This window comes from Dendrobates tinctorius, unplaced genomic scaffold, assembly GCF_039654945.1.
Source record: "Dendrobates tinctorius isolate UK_male_01 unplaced genomic scaffold, ASM3965494v1 ptg000292l, whole genome shotgun sequence".
In the NCBI taxonomy this organism is placed as follows: domain Eukaryota; kingdom Metazoa; phylum Chordata; class Amphibia; order Anura; family Dendrobatidae; genus Dendrobates; species Dendrobates tinctorius.
Window position 1 is genome coordinate 2,879,860 of NW_027361959.1, and position 27,670 is coordinate 2,907,529.

General features: G+C 42.3%; 1 protein-coding gene across 1 annotated transcript in view; it reads left to right on the top strand.

The window, feature by feature from the left end:
* The window catches only part of LOC141072848 (cGMP-dependent protein kinase 2-like), a 323,665-nt gene extending 297,398 nt beyond the window's left edge, over nt 1-26,267 (top strand). Inside the window, exons 17-19 of the mRNA XM_073560030.1 lie at nt 9,065-9,127; nt 18,083-18,149; nt 24,771-26,267. Coding sequence (XP_073416131.1) covers nt 9,065-9,127; nt 18,083-18,149; nt 24,771-24,866 — 226 coding nt within the window. The 3' untranslated portion in view covers nt 24,867-26,267. The remainder of the gene's footprint in view (nt 1-9,064; nt 9,128-18,082; nt 18,150-24,770) is intronic.
* The last annotated feature ends 1,403 nt before the right edge of the window (nt 26,268-27,670 follow it).

Sequence of the window (27,670 nt, forward strand, 5' to 3'; positions counted from 1 at the left end):
GGGCCGCACACAATCCACAAGTGTCCACTGTCCACAAGTGTACGCAGAGATTCAAAATCTCCATTATCCTCTCGTCACTTTGGTCACAGGCAGCTGTGCCATCGAGCGTGTCACATAGCGCTCAGATATCAGTGGGCCGCACACAATCCACAAGTGTCCACTGTCCACAAGTGTACGCAGAGATTCAAAATCTCCATTATCCTCTCGTCACTTTGGTCACAGGCAGCTGTGCAATCGAGCGTGTCACATAGTGCTCAGATATCAGTGGGCCGCACACAATCCACAAGTGTCCACTGTCCACAAGTGTACGCAGAGATTCAAAATCTCCATTATCCTCTCGTCACTTTGGTCACAGGCAGCTGTGCCATCGAGCGTGTCACATAGCGCTCAGATATCAGTGGGCCGCACACAATCCACAAGTGTCCACTGTCCACAAGTGTGTGCAGAAATTCTAAAACTCCCCTGTCCTATAGACACCTTGTACCTTGTTTTACATTACTATATAGTTTGTTGGATTTTGTCTACATTTCTACCAAAAATGAGGAAGGCTGGTGGAAGAGGCCGTGGAATTGGGCGGGGGTTAGCAGCTGGTAATGATGGTGTTGGTGGTGGATCTGATGGTAGTGGCAAGAGCAAAATAGGACCAAATGCAGGAGGTGCTGACCCTGCGTCATCGTCTGTCTACATAAGGCCTCGAACGCTTAGTTTTCTAGGAGTTGGCAAACCGCTTTTAAAGGCAGAGCATCAGGAAAAAGTTTTGTCTTACATTGCTGACTCAGCCTCCAGCTCTATCGCCTCCTCTTCTTCAGTTGTAAAAAGTAAAAGCACTGAGTCGTCATTGGAGGCTCATGTTCATGAACCACACCTTTCCTTGTGTCCTTCACCCCAACCAAGATTGAAGGATGACGCAGGGCATACTACTGATTACTCCATGGAGCTGTTTTCACATACCATGCCTGGATTATCAAGTCAAATGGTGAATTACCCAGGCCAAGATGAATCTGACATGGAGTGCACTGATGCACAGCCGCTGATGGATGATTCTGCTGGTACATTCACTCAGAGCACTACATTGTCCTTGCAGTGTACAGAGCCAGATTTTGACCCTGATGAGACTCAGGTGCCCCTTCCCGCACACTATACCACCATACACGGTGACACAGAGAAAGGTGCACATGACATAGAAGAGGAGGTGATGGATGACCCAGTTGTTGACCCAGATTGGCATCCATTGGGGGAAGAGGGTGCTGCTTCCAATAGCTCAGATGAGGAGCATCCACAGCAGACATCGACATCGCAACAGCTGTTATCTGGCAGGCCCGGAGCACTCCAAAGACAGGTTCCAAACATCAAAAGAGTTGCTGGACAGCTTGTCCAGAGGGTCAAAAGATCACAGCGTGCTAGGCCGCAAAATGTCTGCCAAAGTAGGAAGAGTGCAGTGTGGCAGTTTTTTGAACAAAATCCTCATGATCAGGCCAAGGTTATCTGTAAGAAGTGCGCAAAGACCTTTAGCTGAGGGAAAAATCTGAAAAATTTGAATACCAGTTGCATGCTTAGACATTTAACCAGCATGCACTTGCAAGCGTGGACACAACACCAAACCTCAAGTGCCACATGTGCAACTGATCACAACAAAGGTAGTCAGCAACGCTACATTGTTTCCCCCACTGTAAGCACACCGGTTAGCACAGCAGCAAATGTTGAGGTGTCGTTGCAAGGCCACAGCAGTCAGGGAATCCCACTGTTATATCAACGAAAGACTGATTCTAGGCCATCAGAAAGAACACCAACTCCATCACCATCATCAACCCTCTCTCAGTCCGCCCTGTCCACCGCTACTTCCACCATATGCAGCTCTCAAGTCCAGCTCACCCTCCCAGACACTATGAGTAGGTCAAGAAAGTACTCAGTCTCTCATCCGCGTACACTGGGTTTGAACGCCCACATTGCCAAACTAATCTCGTTTGAGATGATGCCCTTTCGGTTGGTGGAAAGCATAGCTTTCCGCGAACTCATGGCCTATGCAGTACCACGCTATGACCTACCCAGTCGCCACTTCTTCTCTCGCAAAGCCATCCCAGCCCTCCACCATCATGTGAAAGACCGCATTGTCCATGCACTCAAGCAGTCAGTGAGTGGAAAGGTGCACCTCACAACTGATGCATGGTCCAGTCGGCATGGCCAGGGCCGTTACGTGTCCATCACTGCGCACTGGGTTAATGTGGTGGATGCAGGGTCCACAGGGGACAGCGGTGGTGGGACAGTGCTGCCTAGCCCACGGTCTAGGAAACAGTTGGCTGTAGGCGTTCGACCCTCCTCCTCCTCCTCCTCCTCCAGAAGCGACAGCTCGTCCACAGAGCGCAGTCGTACGAGCACTCCATCTGCAGCTGCCACTGTTGCACACGATGTGTCCCCCTATCGAGCAGCTAGTGGAAAGCGTCAGCAGGCTGTGTTGCAGATGATGTGTTTGGGCGACAGACACACCGCCGAGGTGCTGGCCGAGTACTTGAAGCGACAAACTGAGTCATGGCTGGGCAGTGTACATCTTGAGGCAGGCAAGGTAGTTAGTGATAACGGCCGTAATTTTGTGGCAGCCATAGCCCTTTCAAAACTCAGCCACATACCTTGCTTGGCTCACACCTTGAACCTGGTGGTGCAGTGCTTCCTCAAAAATTATCCGGAGTTAACAGCCCTGCTCCAGAAGGTGCGAAGACTGTGCGCGCACATCCGCCGGTCGCCTGTACACTCCGTTCGTATGCAGAAGCTGCAGCGATTGCTCCACCTTCCCAACCACCGCCTCATTATCGACATTGCAACAAGGTGGAACTCCACCCTGCACATGGTGGAGCGGCTGTGCGAGCAGAGGCAGGCCATAATGCATTTGTGGGAGGATACACGGCCAGGCACTTTGAGAGCAGACATGGAGTTGACAGGCGTGCAGTGGTCGAAGCTGAAAGACCTTTGTAAAGTCCTTCAGTGTTTTGAGGAATGCACACGGCTGGTAAGCGCAGACGACGCCATCCTAAGCATGAGCATCCCACTTATGCGTCTGCTCATGCAAACTTTGACGCACCTTAAGGAGCAGGTGTCTGCAGCCAATGTTGATGAGGAGGAAGAGGAGGAGGGAATCCTTGATGACATTCAGCCATTGTCTGCTCAGGGACCTCTCCTGGACGAGGTGGAGGAAGAAGAGGAGGAGGAGGAGGATGATGGGGATGATTACTTAGGGGAGGAGGATGCATCTCGTGGGGCAAGTGAAAATGTTGGCGTGGCAAGGTCTGGTACAGGGTTTGTGCGTGACTGGAGGGATGTGGATTTGCCAGAAAGTGCTCCTCCACCCAGCACTCGCAGTGCATCATTGACACCGGGAACATTGGCCCACATGTCAGATTACGCCTTGCGGATCCTAAAAAGGGACCCCCGCATTGCCAAAATGATGAACGATGACGACTACTGGTTGGCCAGCATCCTGGATCCACGCTATAAAGGCAAATTACAAAACATCATGCCACAGGAGAACCTTGACCTAATATTGGCTAATAAACAAGCAACTCTGGTAAATCGGTTGCTTGAGGCATTCCCAGCACACAGCAGCGGTGATGGTTCTCAAAGGAGCCGTACGGGCCGGGGGCAGCTTGGCAGAGGTGTTCGTGGTGCACACAGCAGAAGTGGCGTTGGAGACAGGGGTTTCATGACAATGTTGTGGACTGATTTTTCAAATACCGCTCACACAACTGGTAATACTGCATCGATGGAAAGTGACAGGAGACAGCAGTTGTCAACTATGGTTACAAACTACTTTTCCTCCCATATCGATGTTCTCCCACACAGGTCATTCCCCTTTGACTATTGGGCCGCTAAACTGGACACCTGGCCTGAATTGGCCCAATATGCCTTACAGGAGCTCGCTTGCCCAGCTGCAAGTGTGCTATCGGAAAGAGTCTTCAGTGCAGCTGGATCAATCCTGACAGAAAAAAGGACCCGTCTGTCAACCCAAAATGTGGATGATCTAACCTTCATTAAAATGAACCACGCATGGGTTTCCAAGGATTTTGTCCCACCTTCCCCTGATGACACATAGGGTGACAGAAAAATGGCTTGCTTTGGTCCACCTCTTCCTGGTACTTCACCTATTTCGCCTTTTGCATCAGTTGAATGTCCAACATCAACATATGCCACTTTCTAAAACTCCCTAACTGTGCTGCCTCCCCCCCCATGGCCGGGGTCACCACCTAGCGCACGACACCGTGCGAGTGCCGTTGCCCTGGACAGGTGGGTAGGCCGACTCTTGGGCGCGGGCACTGGCACAGGGTCCCTCATAGTGCAATCAAGTGTCTCTGACGGTGGTGGTGCACACCCGCCGTCAGACACACCGCTGTACTATGAGGGGCCCAGTGCCAGTACCGACGCCCACGAGTGGGCCCCCCTTGCTTGGCCAGGGCCCCAGCATTTGCAATCTTTACCTCTCCCTGCTCCTCCGCTGTGTAATCTGGGCCGTCAAATCCATACTGTGCCTGACACCGTCTGAGCCTGCCTCCTGATTTATAGACATATATTTTGAATGTGTACGCCATCCATACATGTTATCCGGGGATACGTTACCCCTTCTAAACTTTGTGCAATGACGTGCAATCCATACTGGGCCTAACACCGTCTGAGCCTGCCTCATGCTGTATAGACATATATTTTGAATGTGTACGCTATCCATACATGTTATCCGGGGATACGGTACCCCTTCTAACCTTTGTGCAATGACGTGCAATCCATACTGGGCCTAACACCGTCTGAGCCTGCCTCATGCTGTATAGACATATATTTTGAATGTGTACGCTATCCATACATGTTATCCAGGGATACGGTACCCTTTCTAACCTTTGTGCAATGACGTGCAATCCATACTGGGCCTAACACCGTCAGAGCCTGCCTCATGCTGTATAGACATATATTTTGAATGTGTACGCTATCCATACATGTTATCCAGGGATACGGTACCCTTTCTAACCTTTGTGCAATGACGTGTAATCCATACTGGGCCTAACACCGTCTGAGCCTGCCTCATGCTGTATAGACATATATTTTGAATGTGTACGCTATCCATACATGTTATCCGGGGATACGGTACCCCTTCTAACCTTTGTGCAATGACATGCAATCCATACTGGGCCTAACACCGTCTGAGCCTGCCTCATGCTGTATAGACATATATTTTGAATGTGTACGCTATCCATACATGTTATCCGGGGATACGGTACCCCTTCTAACCTTTGTGCAATGACGTGCAATCCATACTGGGCCTAACACCGTCTGAGCCTGCCTCATGCTGTATAGACATATATTTTGAATGTGTACGCTATCCATACATGTTATCCGGGGATACGGTACCCCTTCTAACCTTTGTGCAATGACGTGCAATCCATACTGGGCCTAACACCGTCTGAGCCTGCCTCATGCTGTATAGACATATATTTTGAATGTGTACGCTATCCATACATGTTATCCGGGGATACGGTACCCCTTCTAACCTTTGTGCAATGACGTGCAATCCATACTGGGCCTAACACCGTCTGAGCCTGCCTCATGCTGTATAGACATATATTTTGAATGTGTACGCTATCCATACATGTTATCCAGGCATACGGTACCCTTTCTAACCTTTGTGCAATGACGTGCAATCCATACTGGGCCTAACACCGTCTGAGCCTGCCTCATGCTGTATAGACATATATTTTGAATGTGTACGCTATCCATACATGTTATCCAGGGATACGGTACCCTTTCTAACCTTTGTGCAATCACGTGCAATCCATACTGGGCCTAACACCGTCTGAGCCTGCCTCATGCTGTATAGACATATATTTTGAATGTGTACGCTATCCATACATGTTATCTGGGGATACGGTACCCCTTCTAACCTTTGTGCAATGACGTGCAATCCATACTGGGCCTAACACCGTCTGAGCCTGCCTCATGCTGTATAGACATATATTTTGAATGTGTGCGCTATCCATACATGTTATCCAGGGATACGGTACCCTTTCTAACCTTTGTGCAATGACGTGCAATCCATACTGGGCCTAACACCGTCTGAGCCTGCCTCATGCTGTATAGACATATATTTTGAATGTGTACGCTATCCATACATCTTATCCGGGGATACGGTACCCCTTCTAACCTTTGTGCAATGACGTGCAATCCATACTGGGCCTAACACCGTCTGAGCCTGCCTCATGCTGTATAGACATATATTTTGAATGTGTACGCTATCCATACATGTTATCCGGGGATACGGTACCCCTTCTAACCTTTGTGCAATGACGTGCAATCCATACTGGGCCTAACACCGTCTGAGCCTGCCTCATGCTGTATAGACATATATTTTGAATGTGTACGCTATCCATACATGTTATCCAGGGATACGGTACCCTTTCTAACCTTTGTGCAATGGCGTGCAATCCATACTGGGCCTAACACCGTCTGAGCCTGCCTCATGCTGTATAGACATATATTTTGAATGTGTACGCTATCCATACATGTTATCCGGGGATACGGTACCCCTTCTAACCTTTGTGCAATGACGTGCAATCCATACTGGGCCTAACACCGTCTGAGCCTGCCTCATGCTGCATAGACATATATTTTGAATGTGTACGCTATCCATACATGTTATCCGGGGATACGGTACCCCTTCTAACCTTTGTGCAATGACGTGCAATCCATACTGGGCCTAACACCGTCTGAGCCTGCCTCATGCTGTATAGACATATATTTTGAATGTGTACGCTATCCATACATGTTATCCAGGGATACGGTACCCTTTCTAACCTTTGTGCAATGACGTGCAATCCATACTGGGCCTAACACCGTCTGAGCCTGCCTCATGCTGTATAGACATATATTTTGAATGTGTACGCTATCCATACATGTTATCCAGGGATACGGTACCCTTTCTAACCTTTGTGCAATGACGTGCAATCCATACTGGGCCTAACACCCTCTGAGCCTGCCTCATGCTGTATAGACATATATTTTGAATGTGTACGCTATCCATACATGTTATCCGGGGATACGGTACCCCTTCTAACCTTTGTGCAATGACGTGCAATCCATACTGGGCCTAACACCGTCTGAGCCTGCCTCATGCTGTATAGACATATATTTTGAATGTGTACGCTATCCATACATGTTATCCAGGGATACGGTACCCTTTCTAACCTTTGTGCAATCACGTGCAATCCATACTGGGCGTGAGAACGGCTGGCGAGCTGTTAAGCAAGCTACAGCACCTGTCCAGACAAGTACAGGGATTCCCTAGCGAGGAGACTTATTTGATTGTTTTCTATGTTGGGACAGCAATTTTTGGGGAGCACTATACTCTGGAGAATGATAGATGGGGCCCACCATACACTGGAACATTCCAAAGGTGGACATCAGACACTGGAGCAGCATTTACAGGGCCCATTATACACTAGAGCATTAGAAATGGGGCCCATTATGTTTGGAGCATTATTTGGGCCCATAAGACAGTGGAGCTTCATCCATGGGGACCAACATATACTGTCGCATTATGTGGAGCTCATCATATACTGTTTCAAACATTATATGGGACCAATGATTTTGTATGGAGAAATAGATGGGCCTCGTCATGAGATGTAAAAAGTGAGGTATTTTTCATTGTACTATACCGCTATTTCTCTGCCGTATCGGAGCATGATGAGTTGTGGTATGTGTTAAGGGGGGGCTCTTTCGCCCAGGGCACATGAAAACCTGCAGCCAGCCCCCCCCCCCCACAAATTTAGCCAAATAACCCCCATTTTTCAGTGCGTAACTTGTCTTATGAAGTTAATTAAGGTTGACAAGCTTAAGTAAGAAGAATTGATGCTTTTGGCATTCAAATGGGCACTGTAGGTGTGTTTCCTGTCCTCCTCTCACTGCCGACTTTTATTCCCCATTGACTTACATTGGGTTTCGTGTTTCGGGACGACCCCGACTTTTCCCTATAATCGGACGATCTTGCTCGACCCGACTTTTGGAAAAGTCGGGTTTCACGAAACGAAACGCGACCCTAAAAAAGCAAAAGTCGCTCAACTCTACTTATGACCATGTGATATTTCAGTTTTTATTTTTTAATAGATAGATATAGAGAGAGAGACCATTCACCTTCTGCTTAGCCAAAGGTAATGTTTTCTTGTCAATATCACATAGTCATAGTTGGAACTTAGATTACACTTATTGGCAACTTTACAATAACTTGTTGGATAGGGGTTTATATATGTTGTGTTTACACACAGATAAATGGCCTTTAGCAAAATTCTCCCAATTAGAATAAAACCCTTAGTTAAAAAGGATTTTCATAAATATTATATTACCATTTCCACTACCATGTACTGTTTTCTATATTGAGATTACTGATTTTTGAGAATTCTTATAATTTATATCAATAGTTTGTATGAAAATAATTGGTATACCACTAATATATGCTTATATAACATCATGCACGCATTCATATGACAAGATAGGTTTAATAGGGTGATATATATATATATATATATATATATATATATATATATATGCAGGTTTACTTCAGGGGATAAATTGCATCTGTATGGAAATTCAGCATGACAAGCCATAATACAGTGCACTGTGTATATACTGAGACGTCATAAACTGGCAACTCTCCATAAATACAGAATTTCCTGAGAGATGTGTAAGATTCAATCATAAAACCTCTAGACCTGTAATCAAGTGTGGCACTAGCTAGCGCATAACGGAATGAACAGAGATGATTTGAGCAGAAATGCATAGAGGAGACTGTGTCCTATATATGTATATGTTGCTTATATTTACTTCTTTACTTAAATATGGAAACATTTCATACAGTTTAGTTTCAGGTATGATACTTCTGCCTTTTAAATTGTACACATACTGTAATGTGTATATATAGATGGAAAAATTACTAAACATTGTCTCATTATGTCACAGAAGCATGGATGTGAATATTTTCCATAGCATGTTGATAATTATCTGCAAATGTCTAATGTCCACAACTATGTTCTTTTAATTGTAGGATTAATCCTGCAGAAAGACTTGGAAATCGCAAAAATGGCATAAGTGACATAAGAAAACATAAGTAAGTATTATCGCACCTGCTAAGTCAGTTCTAGTAGTTCATTCCCAAGAGGAATCTCATAGAGGACCTCTCACCTTTTTTTTCCATATTTAACTGGACGCATGATCTAGTAATTGCTGCAGAGTGGAATAAAGCTTTTTTTTCTTTGTTTTTACAATTTTGACTCTCTTTATGGAGAGATTTGCAATCAAAGTATTTGGCACTTAATGAGTTATCTTTTGTTAAGTTATAGTGGGCGTTATCATATAGTTTTCACTTAGGAGTGACGGAAGACACTAAATAAAAAATAAATAAAGTGCCTTCGCCACCCGGGGTCCACTGTGCGGTGGATGGAAAAAACGCTGCTAGAGAGGCAGAGCACAAGGCGGTAATGTGCACAAGGGTTAGTCAGCACCCAGTGCACAAAAGCAAGCTCTGTTATACTCACAGAGCTGCAGGCAAAAAAGCTCAAATTAAACGCTGAGTCTGTTCAGAGTCACAGACACACAGCGATACAGTTGCGGTATTCGCGGTCACAGGAGTAGCCTTAAACAGCAGGACTACTCCGTCTAGACCTACCGTCAAATAAGGTGCAAAGCGTCGCAACCACGGACGCAGAGAAAGCTGCAACTGCAGCGCATCAAAAACTGAGCTGCTGGCAAGGCGCTGCAATAACGCTGGCGCAATGCAGACGCTAAGCTGCTGAGCAAGATGGAGCATATGCACGCTGGCGCTAGCGCTGCTACTGGCTGAACCCAAACACTCACACAATCGTATTATAGGAGGGAAGGGGTTTCTTAAAAAGTCAGTCACCAGTCCAAGCATCCATCACCATACATACAGCAGCAAGTATGAAATACTAGCGCATGGCGGAACAGCCATGCGCGCTTTTTATACCAAACGGGACCTTCCGGAAGTCTTCAAGGCTCAAGGAGGAGCCAATAGGAGTCGACACAGGACCTAAGCATGTGACTCCCGAACTCCAATGGGAGCTCGTCCCATGAGCATGCACAGTGGAGGGAACAGAGGACTTAGCCTCTGGAGAGAGTTGCCGCCAGGCACTCTGCTCTCCAATCTCCTCTACCGCAGATGAAGCGCAGGAAACGGAAAAACCGTTCTATAACAAACGAGGCTTCATTAATGATCCAGGTAAAAAAGTGCATGTGTGTGGTGACACAAAAATTGCATGAAAAAATTCATAAATGTGCCGAAAGTGCAAAAGTGCAGCTATGTGAATAATACAAATCGCCCTAAGGCAGTGCAATTGAAACACAAAATATAAAATACCTGTAAGCCAATGAGCGCTATGTGAGTTGTATAAGAACGCGCCCCGACGCGCGTTTCGGAAATAAAATCTCCTTCGTCAGGGGGATCCATTCTTACATATCAAAGTAGGCCATGTCAGGACAATTGTTCCGCAATCAGCAAACAAAATCACGTGCGAGAAGGCAAATTTATGTAAGGGGTCTATTATCTAGCCACAAAAATAATGGATAGCCCATATCCCAAAAAAAACAGATGTGTGAAGTTGTCCTTAGGTGTTTTACTAAAATGCTATAAAGTGAAAAACTACCTAATGATGCATGAAGCTCCAAAAACAAAACTATGTTTCAAATAAAAGGAATGAAATTAAACCTTAAGAAAAAAAAAAATAATTTAAAAACTACAAGAAAACCTTGTAATTATTCCTCAAACTTATATTCCTAGTGAGATGAGAGCCATTAGGCCTGGGTCACACTGACGTATGTTCTCCCATGTGAGAGCATCATATGTTAATGACCCTTGGCTGCAGCTCTGCTGTGAGCGTGAGCCGAGTGTCATCATACTGTGTTCCGATCATCTCGCGTGAGAGGATCACAGCACAGGTGTAGAGGAGACGGAGAAAGAAATGTATCCATCTCCTTCATTGCCGGCATCCATGGTAATCGCACTGCACTTTGATGACAGTTCGATGTTTTACATGCGCCCATAGACTTGTATGGGTGCTTGTGATCTGATTCTCGGATGCAATAGCAGCATGCTGTGATTGTTCTATCAGCCAAATCATCTTGGGAAAATAATCGCAGATCTGAGCTGCCCCATAGAATAACCCTGGTCTGAGTGCTATATGTTTTATCACAATGTTCTTTAATTGTTCTAATTAACAACAGCAGGATTGTTGAATTGACACTGCCAGTGTAGCCTGACGTGACATAAATCAAGTAAATGGGTTTTGTAAGGTTTCAGCTGCAATATAGTTTCCTCGATTAGAGACCTAAACAATCCATGAAGTCTTCCCTATTCTATCAGTCCAGTAAGGTAATGCATTTCTGTCCTCTGGAAGGGAAGAAGATATTGACTAATTGACTTGGAAGGCAGCAAACCACTATTTTCCGCAGCATTGCCGCATACCTGTTTTCTATGCACAATGGTGTCAGCTATTAAGTGAATTGATTTATATACGACCTAATAATTCAATCTATGAAATCATTACGGGTTTTGTAAATTGTTAGGCTGACATTTTTTCAGTTAATGTCATCTTTGTCCTACTGACAGACTAGAAGTTGCCAGAAACTGGAAATTACCAACATATTTTCATATATACAAACATGCCGTGTTTTTCGGACTATAAGACACACTTTTTTTCCCAAAAATTTGAGGGGAAAATAGGGGGGTTTCCTATAGTCAGAATGTACGGTACTTACACTTAGCATGGTGGCAGCAGGAGTCGGGCGATTCTTCCGGTGATCCTGGTCCGACGCTGCAGGGAGATGATAGTGTGCGGTGCTCGGTGGTGCTGGGAGCTTGGGCGAAATTTTCTGAAAGCCCGGAGCCCCTCACTTCTATTGCCTCAATGTTGTGGCCTCCGGGAGAATGGCTGCCGGAGGCGGCGCATGCACAGATTGAGATCTCGGCCCTGAGATCTCGTCTCCCGAGAACTCAGGACAAGATCTCGTTGCCAAGATCTCAATCTGCGCATGCGCCGCCTGGGGTGGCTGTTTTCCTGGAGGCCACAGCATCAAGGAAAGTGTGGGGCTCCGGGCTTTCAGAAAATGTCACCGTCACCGGAGACCCCCACACCACCGAGCACCGCCGAACCTGCCGCATCAGCGGCACAAGGCTGGGATGGGAATCATCACACTGCAGCTACGGACTACCAAAAGAATCGCTCGACTCCTGTTGCCACCAGGCGCATTAATTTTTTTCCCCATTTTCCTTCTGCAAATTTGGGGTTCGTCTTAGTCTGGTGCATCTTATAGTCTGAAAAATACGGTAGATGTATCTTATAGATATTTATCTACATCAAATGATTGTGATAAATCATGACAGTAAATGACATATCTGCTTTTTACAGCATAGTGGAATATTTTTGCTGTCTTCAATCAGTACTGCTCAGCAAGGTGATTTCCAGAGGATGACGTATGTCGCCAACTATAAAAGCGGACCCAACAACTGCATACTTGACTGCAAAAATTACAATAGCTAGGGCAAATATGACCTCCACAATTAAGTTACTGCAAATAATGAATTCCTGTCATTTTTAGATTTTATTCTTTTTGATAAGTCTAATTATGTTGTATATCTTTCCACAACAAAACTTTTAACATATAAAAAAACACATTGTAAATTATCTTAATTGAATGTATCACTTTCCTCAAATTCTGGCAGACTAGTTATATTGTTCCTGTCTTTGCAATTATTTAGAAACCTTCGGAGTCTCCCAAAATCCTCCTAAAGTAATATGTTAACTAGAAGACAGGAAAGAATCTAGCTCCAGGCCTTTTTGCTACTATGTGCATGCAGTTTTTCGAAAAATTTTGTTAGCAGAAACTGAGTGGAAACTCTCCAAATTCTCCGGCAGAACTCTTCAAAAACTTGTGAATTTCTGCTCTCTTTTTGCCCCAAAACTCTGCAGAAAGACTGTTCACATACCTTAAAACTACATTCGGAGATACTGAAGAGGGGATAGAGAAAGTAATGATGCAGTTGCAGTAGCAAAATTTCACCATCCAGCACATTATATTCCAGCTTTCACAAGGCTGGATAAATTATATGATAAAGTTACATATTTTTGGTTGACACTGTGATATCAATTATCTACAGCTTTTTAGGGAACAGATGGTTGGCATTATGACTGCAGGATCAGGATACACACTGTTTGTTGTCTTTTACAACGGAAATATATAGAAGTTTTAGACACAATCGAATTAGACTCAAGTTTTTAATTAAGATAACTTGCAAAGTTGTGTCATTTTAAAATGAAAATGCATTGGAATTATAAAAACTGGTTGCAAAGCAGCTAAGATAAAGGGGTTGTTCCGTGTAGAATGACAACTTTACAGTTACTCTATGTTACTGCAGACTTGAGAATCCTCCAAATGCACACATTGCGCACTGCAAGGTTTCCCCGGCATCTGCACTGGGAATGGCGGTCAAGTACGCAATATGCAGACTCCCGGCCAGAACCCGTCTAGTGGGCATGACCTTGCTTGTATTGACCGAGGCTGCACCCACTAGATTTATCATTCTAGGCCAGACAAACTCTTCGGGGGAGATCTTAATAGGCTATCCCCCACTTCATAAAAGGGTTTTGTAGGATAAGGCATGTAAATGCAAGCAATTTTGCAACTTAATGCATATTAACCCCTTTCTGCCAGTGGACGTACTATCCTGTCTATGTGTCCTGGGACTTAACTCCCATGGACTGGATAGTACATCATCACCGATCAGCCATTCTCACGGGGGGAGCGCGGCCGATCGCGGCTGGGTGTCAGCTGATTCTCACAGCTGATACCCGGCACTAAGTACCAGGAGCGGTCACAAACCGCTCCTGGCACTTTAACCCCCGGAACACTGCGATCAATCAAGATTGCAGTGTTCCGGTGCTGGCAGAGGGGCTGACAGCCCCTGTGCCTTTGGATCGGAGACCCCATGGCGTGAAGCGGGGTCCCGATCACTGCTATGGTAACCCGATGTCGTCATGACAACATCCGGGTAACCAGAGCTGAGAAACTTCCTGTCATGTGCAGTGCATGTCAGGAAGTCTCTCAGGTCAGTGTGCAGAAAGTGCAGCGCTGACAGGTTATATGGCATGCAGAAGCTGCTTCATCTACATGCCATATAAGCGATCAGCCTGCACAAAATGAGTTTCCCATAGTAGGACAAAGTGTAAAAGTTAGAATGAAATGAAATTTTTTTTTTAAAATAATTGTAAAAATATTTTTTAAAAATCAAAAATAATAATAGAAAATCAATATTTATTATATCAATAAATAAATATTGAATGAAAAAAAACCTAAACAATAAAAGTACACATATTTGGTATCGCCGCGTCCATAATGACCCGACCTATAAAATTGTCTGACTAGTTAACCCCTTTAGTGAAACCCATAAAAAAAAGGCAAAAAAACCAATGCATCATACTGCCGAACAAAAAGTGGAATAACAAAAAGACGGATATAAATAAACATGGTACCGCTAAAAACGTCATCTTGTCCTGCATATAATGAATCGCCATACAGTATCATCAGCAAAAAAGTAAAAAAGTTATAGCTCTCAGAATAAAGCAATGCAAAAATGATTATTTTTTATATAATAGTTTTTATTGTGTAAAAGCATCAAAACATAAAAAAGATATAAATGAGGTATCGCTGGAAACGTACTAACCTGAAGAATAAAACCGCTTTATCAATTTTAACTACACGCAAAACTGTATAAACGTCCCCCCCAAAAGAAATTCATGAATTGCTTGTTTTTGTTCATTCTGCCTCCCAAAAATCGTGATAAAAAGCGATCAAAAATGTCATGTGCCCGAAAATGGTACAAATAAAAACGTCAACGCGTCCCACAAAAAACAAGACCTCACATGACTCTGTGGGCCAAAATATGGAAAAATTATAGCTCTCAAAATGTGGTGATGCAAAAACTATTTATTGCAATAAAAAGCATCTTTTAGCGTGTGACAGCTGCCAAACATAAAAACCTGCTATAACGCCTCTTTCACACGTCCTGATATTTCCGGTACTGGAGTTTCCAGTGTCCGTGTGTAATACTTGCAGCACACGTGTGGCATGCGTGGGGAGAATGATGAGAGTTACATTTAACCCCTTAACGATCGCCGATACACAGCCGGAACCCTGCAACAATAGGAGATTTTTTCCTATTGGTTCATTTTCAGCACTGTGATAGACCCTATCACAGTGATCAGAATAAAAAAAAATAGTAAGTCAAACCCCCTTTATCAGCCCTGTAGTTAGGGAAAAATAATAGAATAAAAAAATGTATTTATTTCAATTTTCCCATTAGGGATAGAGTTGGGTTAAAGTTAGGGTTAGGGTTGGGGTTAAAGATAGGGTTAGGGCTAAAGTTAGGGTTAGGGTTGGGGTTAGAGTTAGGGCTGGGGCTAGAGGTGGGGTTAGGGTTGGGGCTAGAATTGGGGTTAGGGTTAGGATTTGGATTAAGGTTAGGTTTGTGGTTAGGGTTATGGTTAGGGATGGGATTAGGGTTAGGGGTGTGTTGGGGTTAGGGTTGGAGTTAGAATTGGAGGGTTTCCACTTTTTAGGCACATCAGGGGCTCTCCAAATGCGGCATGGCGTCCGATCTCAATTCCTGCCAATTCTGTGTGGAAAAAGTCAAATGGTGCTCCTTTCCTTACAATCTCTGCTGTGCGCCCAGTGATTTACCCTCACATATAGGCTTTCAGCGTACTCAGGACAAATTTGACAACAACTTTTGGGGTCCAATTTCTCCTGTTACCCTTGTGAAAATAAAAAATTGGGGGCGAAAATATCATTTTTGTGAAAAAAAATATGATTTTTTTATTTTTATGGCTCTACGTTTTAAACTTCTGTGAAACACTTGGGGGTTCAAAGTGCTCACCACACATCTAAATAAGTTCCTTAGGGAGTCTAGTTTCCAAAAAGGGGTCGCTTGTGGGGGTTTCCACTGTTTAGGCACATTAGGGGCTCTCCAAACATGACATGGCTTCCAATCACAATTCCAGCCAGTTTTGCATTGAAAAGTCAAACGGCACTCCTTCCCTTCCGAGCTCTGCTGTGTGCCCAAGCAGTGGTTCACCCCCACATATGGGGTATCAGCATACTCAGGACAAATTAGACAACAACTTTTTGGGTCCAATTTCTTCTGTTACCCTTGGGAAAATAAAAAATTGAGTACTAAAAGCTCATGTTTCTGAAAAAAATATGATTTTTTTTTATTTTCACACCCGGGCGTTATAAACTTTAGTGAAACACATGGGGGTTCAAAGTTCTCCACACACATCTAGATAAGTTCCTTGGGGGTCTAGTTTCCAAAATGGTGTCACTTGTAAGGGGTATCATCTGTTTAGGCACGTCAGGGGCTCGCCAAACTCGACATGGCGTCTGATCTCAATTCCAGCCAATTTTGCGCTGAAAAAGTAAAACAGCGCTCCTTCCCTTCTGAGCTTTGTCATGCACCCAAACAGTGGTTTACTCCCACATATGGGGTATCAGCGTACTCAGGACAAATTGCACAGCAACTTTTGGGGTCCAATTTCTTCTGTTGCCCTTGGGAAAATAAAAAATTGTGGGCAAAAAAATCATTTTTGTAAAAAAATATGATTTTTTATTTTTACAGCTGTACGTTATAAACTTCTGTGAAGCATTTGGGGGTTCAAAGTGCTCACCACACATCTAGATAAGTTCCTTTGGAGTCTAGTTTCCAAAATGGTGTCACTTGTGGGGGTTTCCACTGTTTAGGCACATCAGGGGCTCTCCAAACGTGACATGGCATCCAATCACAATTCAAGCCAGTTTTGCATTGAAAAGGCAAACTGCGCTCCTTCCCTTCCGAGCTCTGCCATGCACCCAAACAGTGGTTTGCTTGCATATATGTGGTATTTGTAATCAGGACAAATTGTACAACAACTTTTGTGGTCCAATTTCTCCTGTTACCATTGGTAAAATAAAAAAAATTGGATCTGAAGTAAAATTTTTGTGAAATAAAGTTAAATGTTCATTTTTTTTAAACATTCCAAAAATTCCTGTGAAGCACCTGAAGGGTTAATAAACTTCTTTAATGTGGTTTTGAGCACCATCAGGGGTGCAGTTTTTAGAATGGTTTCACTTTTGGGTATTTTCTATCACATATACCCCTCAAAGTGACTTCAAATGTGATGTGGTCCCCCCAAAAAAATGGTGTTGTAAAAATGAGAAATTGCTGTTTAACTTTAAATCTTCATAACTTCCTAACAAAAAAAATTTTTGGCTCCAAACTTGTGCTGATGTAAAGTAAATATAAGGAAAATGTTAATTATTAAGTATTTTGTGTGACATTTCTCTGTGATTTAAGGGCATGAAAATTCAAAGTTGGAAAATTATGAAATTTTCCAAATTTTCGCTAAATTTCCGTTTTGTCACAAACGCAAGTTTTGCCACTATCATGAAGTACAATATGTCATGAGAAAACATTGTCAGAATCACCGGGATCCATGGAAGCGTTCCAGAGTCATTACCTCATAAAGGGACAGTGGTCAGAATTGTAAAAATTGGCCTGGTCATTTACATGCAAACCACCCTTGGGGTAAAGGGGTTAAAATTTTCAGTTGTTCTTGTCAAAATAACACTTTTGTTATCTTTACAGCTCGTTACCTCAGAGACAGATAGACCATCACTGCTAAAGAGCGGAACATGCACAGTGCCTACAAGCTCTTCTCTATTGAGCTTGTAAGCACTGTTTTGAAGCTGTCCAGGTTTGCTGGAATGAGATATTACCTCCTAATCCTGGTCAGCTTTTTCACAGTGCTTAAAAGCTAGACAACTGTGGTGGCCTGCCTCTAAGGCAACGAACTGTAGAGAGAAGAAAAGAAAGGGTCAATATCTCAAGAATAGTTGCAAATTTTAATAAGCAGTACATTTCATGAAAATGGTAATATCCCTTTAATAATATAAGCTAATTAAGGTACATTTTTTACATTTATGGCAGCGTGTAATAGCAATAATGTCTTATCATTTACAGATGGTTCCAGGGATTTAATTGGGAAGGACTGCGCAACCGTAAACTACTGTCTCCATTAAAAAGAGAGGTGGGTCACATACTGTAAATTATGACAAATTCTGTAAAATACAATCTACCACAATTAACAACATTTATGTAGAAGTAATTTGCTGTATTTTAGGCCTGTTTCACACTTGCTTTTTTTTGCAGCGCGTTTTTCCCGCAAAAAAACGCATTGAAAAACGCATACAAAAGCATACAACTGCTGCGTTTTTTTCAAGCATTTTTATGAGCATGCATGAAAAAAACGCAGCGTTTTTATGCGTTTGTATGCGTTTTTAGTGCGTTTTTACCGCGTTTGCGTTTTTTTCCAACATTAGGTGGCCCCTCACACTAACCCAAACCATGACTTTACTAACCCTAACCCTGACCCTAACCCTAACCCTAACCCTGACCCTAACCCTAACCCTAACCCTTAACCAAACCATACTTAACCCTAACCCTGACCCTAACCCTTAACCAAACCATACTTAACCCTAACCCAAACCCTAACTAACCTTAACCCTAACCCTAACCCTGACCCTAACCCTAACCCTAACCCTTAACCAAACCATACTTAACCCTAACCCTGACCCTAACCCTTAACCAAACCATACTTAACCCTAACCCTGACCCTAACCCTGACCCTAACCCTTAACCAAACCATACTTAACCCTAACCCTGACCCTAACCCTGACCCTAACCCTAACCCTAACCCTGACCCTAACCCTGACCCTAACCCTAACCCTTAACCAAACCATACTTAACCCTAACCCTGACCCTAACCCTTAACCAAACCATACTTAACCCTAACCCTAACCCTAACCCTAACCCTGACCCTAACCCTTAACCAAACCATACTTAACCCTAACCCTAACCCTAACCCTGACCCTAACCCTTAACCAAACCATACTTAACCCTAACCCTGACCCTAACCCTAACCCTGACCCTAACCCTTAACCAAACCATACTTAACCCTGACCCTAACCCTGACCCTAACCCTAACCCTAAACCCCCTTAACTAACCCTAACTTTACCCAAACCCCTAAATTCCATTGTCTAAACTAATGGTAAAAAAAAAAACGCATGTGCAAAAAAACGCATACATAAGCATGCCAATGCGCACATATGCTCACCATAGACTTATAATGGGTGTCTTGCTGTAAAAAAACGCATTGCGCGCGCATGCGTTTTTTTGAGGCAAATCGGACGCACAAAAAATGCAACAAGTTGCATTTTGTGCGCCCGAGCGCATACCGCAAAAAAACGCATGCGCGGTAAAACGCGTACAAACGCATGTGTATGCGCACATAAGCGCATCCCATGCAAAGTATAGGAAAAAAAAACGCATGCGCTATTTAGCGCTAAATTACCGCGAAAAAAAACGCAAATGTGAAACCAGCCTTACAACATGAATTTATTATTCTGTTACTCTGCAATGCTGAAAGATTACAAATTCATGTCAAATTACATTTTTTCTAAACGTTTTAAGTATCATTTTACTGATGTATTTAAGTGAAAAAAACAACCTGCTTTGTGGATGCCTCAGTAATTGCATCTGTGTTCTTTGCGGGGTAATAAGATTACTTTGTTTCTGAATGAATGCAAAGTATAACAAGCATTGATGCATCTGTCTGGTGCCCTTTTATTGTTGTTTGAATTATTGGGAAATATTGTATTCCTGATGTGATCTCATAGCAGTAAGCAGTAAGCCTATGGGCAACTTAGCTGTTCTCGGATACAAGGCTATGAGCAACGTTCCATCTTTGTCCCCCAGTCAGAAGCCTCTCAGCCAAATCAGACCTCCTGCTTTGCACTGAGAAGGGAAAAACACCCCAAAACATGGAGTTTTTGGTTTGGCTTCTTATCCTGAGTCACGTGAGAAGCCTCGTTAGAGGGTCGATATTGACTTTTAGGATTGCTGCAATCCCGCTTGTTTTTTTGAGTCCCGCTGCATTTTTGTCAAGTCGCACCATGTCAATTCTTTAAGGCCTCATTCACACTTCCGTTTTTGACAATCAGTCAAAATCCGCCAGGTTTTGAAAAAAACGGATCCGCAAATTTTTTTTGCGGATCCGTTTTTTTCCCCATTGAGTTGTATTACTGGTGGATCTTGACTGATGGTCATCCGTTGGATCCGTTTTTGTGAGGATCCGCCAAATTTTTTTCATCCACCGGCATGCCTGGACGGACCATGCAAGGTTTTTTTTGTTGTTGGATCTGCATTCTCCATTGCGCATGCCCGGAGAAAGGAAGTCAGGGAGAAAATTAACCCTGAAATCCTTTCTGGCGGAGGAAAAAAATTCTCTCTCTCTCTCTCCTTCCCGGCCAGCGGTTCCTTTAAATTTCCTCATTCTGCGGATCCGTCAAAAAACGGATCCTATGGCATCCGTTCACATCAGTTAGGAACGGATCCGCTAGTCCGCCTTTTTGGCGGATTTTAACTGACACAAAAAACTGAAGTGTGAAAGAGGCCTAATCATTTTTGCAGCGATTTTCAACCATTCAAATGAAAAGGTTAAAAGTGCAAGTAATAGCACGGCAAAAATGCACATAAAAATGCGACATAAACACACTTATTGTACTTTGAACAAACTTAACGTGTGAACATATCCTTTCTGGAGAGCAAAGCTCTGAATGTAAAAGTTATAATTTAGCAAATAGATTTCCGTTACTGCTATACAAAATTACTTCAAACCAAAGTTTAGTTTAATTGTCCATTGTTCTGTGTTAGCAGCTGGTATATGTAGTACCTTAGCTTTTTATCAGTACCTTTTATAGATTTTCTTCCTATAAATACAAATAAGTCTTTGATAGTGTAGACTTTTTCAGCATTTTTTTAAAACTGGGTAAATAAAGTTTGAAAATAGTTACTTTCGAATTGGTTACCCCTTAAATTTCCCATTGCTTCATCATTACTAGTCCTGTGGTTCCTGCTGTACATGAAGTGATAACACCCCGTCCAACAGCCCCTTAATAGCTGTAGCACGTCTTGGCCTCAGTGGTAATGTTTTCACGTATGGCATGTGACTAGAGATGAGGGAATCAATTCAATGCGATCCAAATTCATTTCAAATTCTTTGAAACTTGCTTGTCTCAGGCAAATTAAACAATTTGCATTTCCATTAGCGCCCGTCCCCGAAAAAAGGCTATTGCCATTTTATACATTAAAAACAGCTTATGAACAACATTGGTAGCAGATAAAAAATATAATCATATAGTATTCAATATATGGTAAATGGTATCAATGTAAGGATAGAACTCAATACGGACAAATCGTCAACCTATATACAAAGACGAAAAGCAGAAAAAGACTATCAAAAAGTCCATTACTGTAGTGAAAAAATAACAACTTTATTGTACCAAAGGTATGGGGAAGACACAACAACCATGAAGCATATACAAAAAGATGTGCAACCCTTTTTCATTAAGGAAGGACTAATTTTTGTTTGGAAAATACAAAAGAAAATGAACCAATAAACTAACATTTACAGTGGGTAAAAAAAGTTATTTAGTTAGCCACCAATTGTGCACGTTCTCCCACTTAAAAATATGAGAGATGCCTGTAATTGACATCATAGGTAGACCACAACTATGAGAGTCAAAATGAGAAAACAAATCCAGAAAATAACTTTCTCTGACTTGGCAAGATTTATTTTTCAAATTTTGGTGGCAAATAAGTATTTTGTCACCTAAAAACATGCAACATTTTGGGCTCTCACAGACCTGTAACTTCTTCTTTAAGAGGCTCCTCTGTCCTCCACTCATTACCTGTAGCAATGGCACTTGTTTTAACTTGTTATCAGTATAAAAGACACCTGTCCACAACCTCAAACAGTCACACTCCAAACTCCACTATGGTGAAGACCAAAGAGCTGTTGAAGGACACCAGAAACAAAATTGGAGCCCTGCACCAGGCTGGGAAGACTGAATCTGCAATAGGCAAGCAGCTTGGTGTGATGAAATCAACTGTGGGAGCAATAATAAGAAAATGGAAGACATACAAGACTACTTATAATCTTCATCGATCTGGGGCTCCACGCAAGATCTCACCCCGTGGGCTCAGAATGATCACAAGAACGGTGAGCAAAAATCCCAGAACCACACGGGGGGGCCTATTGAATGACCTGCATAGAGCTGAGACCACCATAACAAAGGCTACCATCAGAAACACACTACGACATCAGGGACTCAGCTCCTGCAGTGCCAGACATGTCACCCTGCTTAAGCCAGGACATGTCCGGGCCCGTCTGAAGTTTACTAGAGGGCATTTGGATTATCCAAAAGAGTATTGGTAGAATGTCATATGGTCTGATGAAACCAAAGTAGAACTGTTTGGTAGAAACAAAACTATTGTGTTTGGAGGAGACAGAGTGCTGAGTTGCATCCAAAGAACACCATTTCTACTGTGAAGCATGGGGGTGGCAACATCATGCTTTGGGGCTGTTTCTCTGCAAAGGGACCAGGATGACTGATCCATGTACATGAAAGAATGAATGGGGCCATGTATCGTGAGATTTTGAGTGCAGACCTCCTTCCTTCAGCAAGGGCATTGAAGATGAAATGTGGATGGGTCTTTCAGCATGATAATGATCCCAAGCACACTGACAGGGCATTGAAAGAGTGGCTTTGTAAGAAGCATATGAAGGTCCTGGAGTGGCCTAGTCAGTCTCCAGATCTCAACCCCATAGAAAGCCTTTGGAGGCATTTGAAAATCCGTGTTGCCTAGCGACAGGCCCAAAACATCACTGCTCTAGAGGAGATCTGCATAGAGGAATGGGCCAACATACCACCAACAGTGTGTGCCAACCTTGTGAAGACTTACAGAAAACATTTGACCTCTGTCATTGCCAACAAAGGATATATAACAAAATATTGAGATTAACTTTTGTTAATGACCAAATACTTATTTTCCACCATAATTTTAAAAATAAATCTTGCCAAATCTGACAAGGTGATTTTCTGGATTTGTTTTCTCATTTTGACTCTCATAGTTGTGGTCTACATATGATATCAATTATAGGCCTCTCTCATCTTTTAAGTGGGAGAACTTGCACAATTGGTGGCTGACTAAATACTTTTTTCCCGACTGTAACTGCGACTGCCTACTTCACAAAGTGCACGTGAGTCACAAACCATTTTTTTTCTTTGCACAGAACCTACCTAGTACCTACCTACCTTGTACCTACCTACCTATTATTTATTGCAATGTCTTTTTTGGCAAAAGTGGAACAATTGAGGTTGAAAAGATTGACAAAATCTAATTATAGGGTTTTAAAAAAATGTATGGTAAAAGAAAAATGGCAAAGAATGGAGTAATATAAATGAAAAAAATGCAGGTCACAATAGGTCTATTTGCCTCCAGTAAGTGTATAAGTCAGCTTTAGTTCATTGTGATGGAGTACATTATTCAAATGCTAGCTATGTTGGTGGCTCTGTCCGCCGTGATAAAAGTGTCACCAGCAATGGCAGCCAAGGTGGTAGTGGTACTCAGAGTCAAGTTGGAAGACTTGTATGGGGAAAGGTGTACAGCACATTTCCCACACAGAAGCATCTGTTAGTCTAGCCAAGGATGATGATGATGACTGTGTGGTGAAAAAGCCCAAGGAAGCAGATTGGGGTGCCAAGAAGGGGATGTAATCAGAGTTGGAAAGTGTTCAAGGTATTCTAGAATGCTAATTATGTCAAGATGTGCTCTCCAGCATAGTTTCTAGTTGTCGGCCTAGTTTTCAGAGGAGACTCTGGAAAAATTTGACAAAGCTGGTGAATTCAAATTTCAAAATATTTGCTCATCTCTATTTATGAAAGCTGAGGCCAATGATTGGATACAGTAATCCTCATTATGAATATATAAGCACTGGAGAGACAGGGAATTTATGAAAACAAGACTTATTAGCAAACATTAGAAATAAATTCTGGAGAACAATTTTTAAACTTGTTATACATTCCAAAAATGCCAGCAACCGTTTTTCAAGAAGTAGCTGCATAAAATCATTTTCCTTTCTTGAGGAACTCCTATTTTGCACAAATAAAACCCAACTGCATAGAAGAATCTCAAATGCATTCTCCCTTCTTTACAACTGGATTGTATAATATCAAGCTACATTGACTATGACGTCTAATGTTGTAGATTGACACTTATCTCAGTATGATCAAAAATAGTGAAATTGTGAATAATGGTCAGTGAAAGCAATAAAAGGAGTATCCTCAACCTTTAAGGTTATCACTTATCCACAAGATTCACTTGCCTTCAGCAGTCCCATAGCACTTTGGCGTGCATGCACAGCTACCATTCAATTCACAGAGGGCACTTAAGAATACAGTTTTCAGGATCGGTTGCGATACCAATGATTGTACCCACAGGAGACAGCGTTCAAATGTTGAGAATAACCCTTTAACTATCTTTGACTTCTACCATGTATTATCAAACCCATGCTAAGCATTTGTAAATGAGTTGAAGATAACCACCAGGTAATGATCTGGGTTTCATAGAAGCCTAGTTGAGAAATAATATTTTAGAGGGTTTTTTTGTCTATCATGTCAATGGAAAGTTAGTTGTGCTGAAATTCCAAAACAAATATAAGATTGTGTGTCTTATATTTTTTTCTATGACTTTCTTAAATGTCCATGCATCATTTACTATTGCTTATGTTTGTTCTTATTCTACTAGATTAAGGGGATCACAGACCACAGCTATTTTGACAGTTTTCTCCCTGAAGTTGAAGATCCACCAGATGAGCTATCAGGATGGGACAAAAACTTCTGATATGGACATTAATCTGTGGAATGGTGAAAAGACACAGCACCACTTGTATAACAATCATGTTTAGAAACTACTAGAAGCTTAAAATGAAACCGAAAAACCTAAGAGGAAGGAAGCATTAATAATTGGCTTACTATGAACACACTATGTATTATTAAGACTCTACTCTCTTTAGATAAGCTGCCCCTTGATGCTTGGAGGAATGGCAGCCTTTTGTGATGTTGTGTATATCACTTTCTCAGGAGTGCTTTTATTTGCACTTGTAGAAACGATGTAGGATAAATTAAGCAGTGCTTAATAGTTTTGCTGCTCTATGTCTTTTCCTGTTAATAAGAGTGCCCATGACCTTTCTGAATGTATGTGAGGCATCTACAACAAATTACACAATCTCTTCTATTAGTTGCCTCTGCTAATTTCCTAACTTTGATTTCACATGAAAAGGATAAAACATAAAACGTTGCTTCATAAAATAGTTGACGGGGTATTTTTGTAATAGTTATAATCTCATATGACTTTAAAGGTTGGCACAATAACAAGGCAGCACATTGAAAGAAAAACAGCAGGAAGCTAACCTTGAGCTGTAGGCCTTGAGTCCTAATCACTAGGTGTCAGATATGTCATCACTTCCACATTCATTCGAAATACTGAAGTACCTGTATTTTTCTTGAAAATGAGGAGGAAATGTCTCTGAATGTGCCTTCTCTGTTAAGGGCTAAGAGAAGGACACAAGGGCCTTTTAGGACAGAATATTGCGAACAGAAAGACGTGAAAACTTCAGATACAGGTTATTACAACAAAAATCTAAGATTTTTCTGTTCCGTTGCCTTTTCATCTGTAATATGTATTTTATTTTTACATTTCTTTCATACCTTTACAATGCCTTATGGTATTACGAAGCACAGCATTCATTAAATTATATGTCATTCTGTCTTTTATTATATTCTGCACATTTTTATCTAGTTCATTAAACCCACTGGCCAGCATGTATCAATACTGACTTATTTCGTGTCACTCATTTTTTCTTTGGAAAAGTTTCGCTTAGAGACATTTTTTTAACATTGCTCATCTTTTGCTAATTTTGCGGCACTTTATATTTAAAAATGTGTCCTTTTAGTTTAGCTTTGTTTATTATACTTTATGCCATCCTGCCTGCTTATGGAGTCAAACCCTTTAAAAGGCGACAATTAATTAATATGGGGAAAAATATCTTCTTTTATCCACGTTCACATGACTTACATAAGTTACAAAATGATGCTGCAACATTAATAAATCAAGCACACACAGTATATTTAATTTTTATCACCCAAAAATCAGCCCAGAAATTCCATTTCCCATGGAAATTGATGCATATGGACTATAATTTTTAGTGATGGAGACTTTCCATCTGTTTTAGTGCTGACCCCATAGTTATTGCTGGACAAACGTATGTATGTAGGAGTTTATTATTGAAGATGTATACATGTTTGCCTGAATCATGCCTCTTTGAGAAAGATGGTTAATATACACAGCATATGATAGAACTGTTCTCTACTCTAAAAAAAAAATTGACTTATTTTAAAAGAGGTCTATTGTAGAGGTTTTACTATATTTATATCCAGTTTATTCAAATATTTTACATTATTAAAGAGAACATGACAACTGATTCATGCTGCTTGAATCGCATGCAGCATGAATCTAAGACCGGCTCCAAATTTATAGTACCATGCAAAAGTTTTAGGCTGGTGTGGAAAATTGCTGCAAAGAAAGAATGCTTTAAAAATAAGGATGTTAAAGGGAATCTGTCACCTACTTTTGGCAGGCTATTTAAATGAGGTCTGTCCTGTCCTATGGGCAGTGTTTCCGATGTTTGCCGCCTCCCCATCCTTGGCCACCGTCCGCAGTTTTTTCATGAATAGGAGTAGGTGTCCGCCATCTTTCACGCGTGTGCTAAGCATTCTTGGCTCACGCACGCGCAGTATGCTTTGCCCAACTGCGGGCAAAGCTGAAAAGCCTTACTGCGCATGCGCCAGTTAACTAGGCCCCGGAACACAGCAAAATACTTCCGGGGCTTAGTTAACCGGCGCATGTGCAGTAATGCAAAGCATACTGCGGGTACGCGAGCCAAGAATGCTTAGTGCACGTGCGAAAGATGGCGGCCACCTACTCCTATTCATGAAAAAACTGAGGACGGCGGCCAGGGATGGGGAGGCGGCAAAGATCGTAAACACTGCCCATCCGACCGGACAGACCTCATTTAAATAGCCCGCCAAAAGTAGGTGACAGATTCCCTTTGATAATTTTTATCAAGTAGCAAAATGTTAAGTGAGTGAGCAAACGATAAATGTAAATCGAATCAATATTTGGTGTGACCACCCTTTGCTTTCAAAACAGCATCAATTCTTCTAGGTACACTGGAACACAGTTTTTGAAGGAACTCGGCAGGGAGGTTGTTCCAAACAGAATTCACCACTGATGTTCTGTAAATGTAGACATGTGAAAATCCTTCAGTTTGTTGACACAATCTCAAACATACAAGATAATATTGAGATCAGGACTCTGGTATGGGGCATATCATCACTTCCAGGACTCATTGTTCTTCTTTACACTGAAAATAGTTTTTAAAGACATTGTCTAAATGTTTGGGGTCCTCGTCCTTCTGCAGAAAATAAATTAATGTCAATCAGACATTAGGGGATGGTATTGCATGATGGGTATCAGCCTGTATTTCTCAGCAAGACTATATCCACAGAAGATCTGTGGTAGTTCTCAAAGATGTTTGGAATAACTTTCTTGCTGAGATCCTTCAAAAACTGTGCAACAATTGAAAC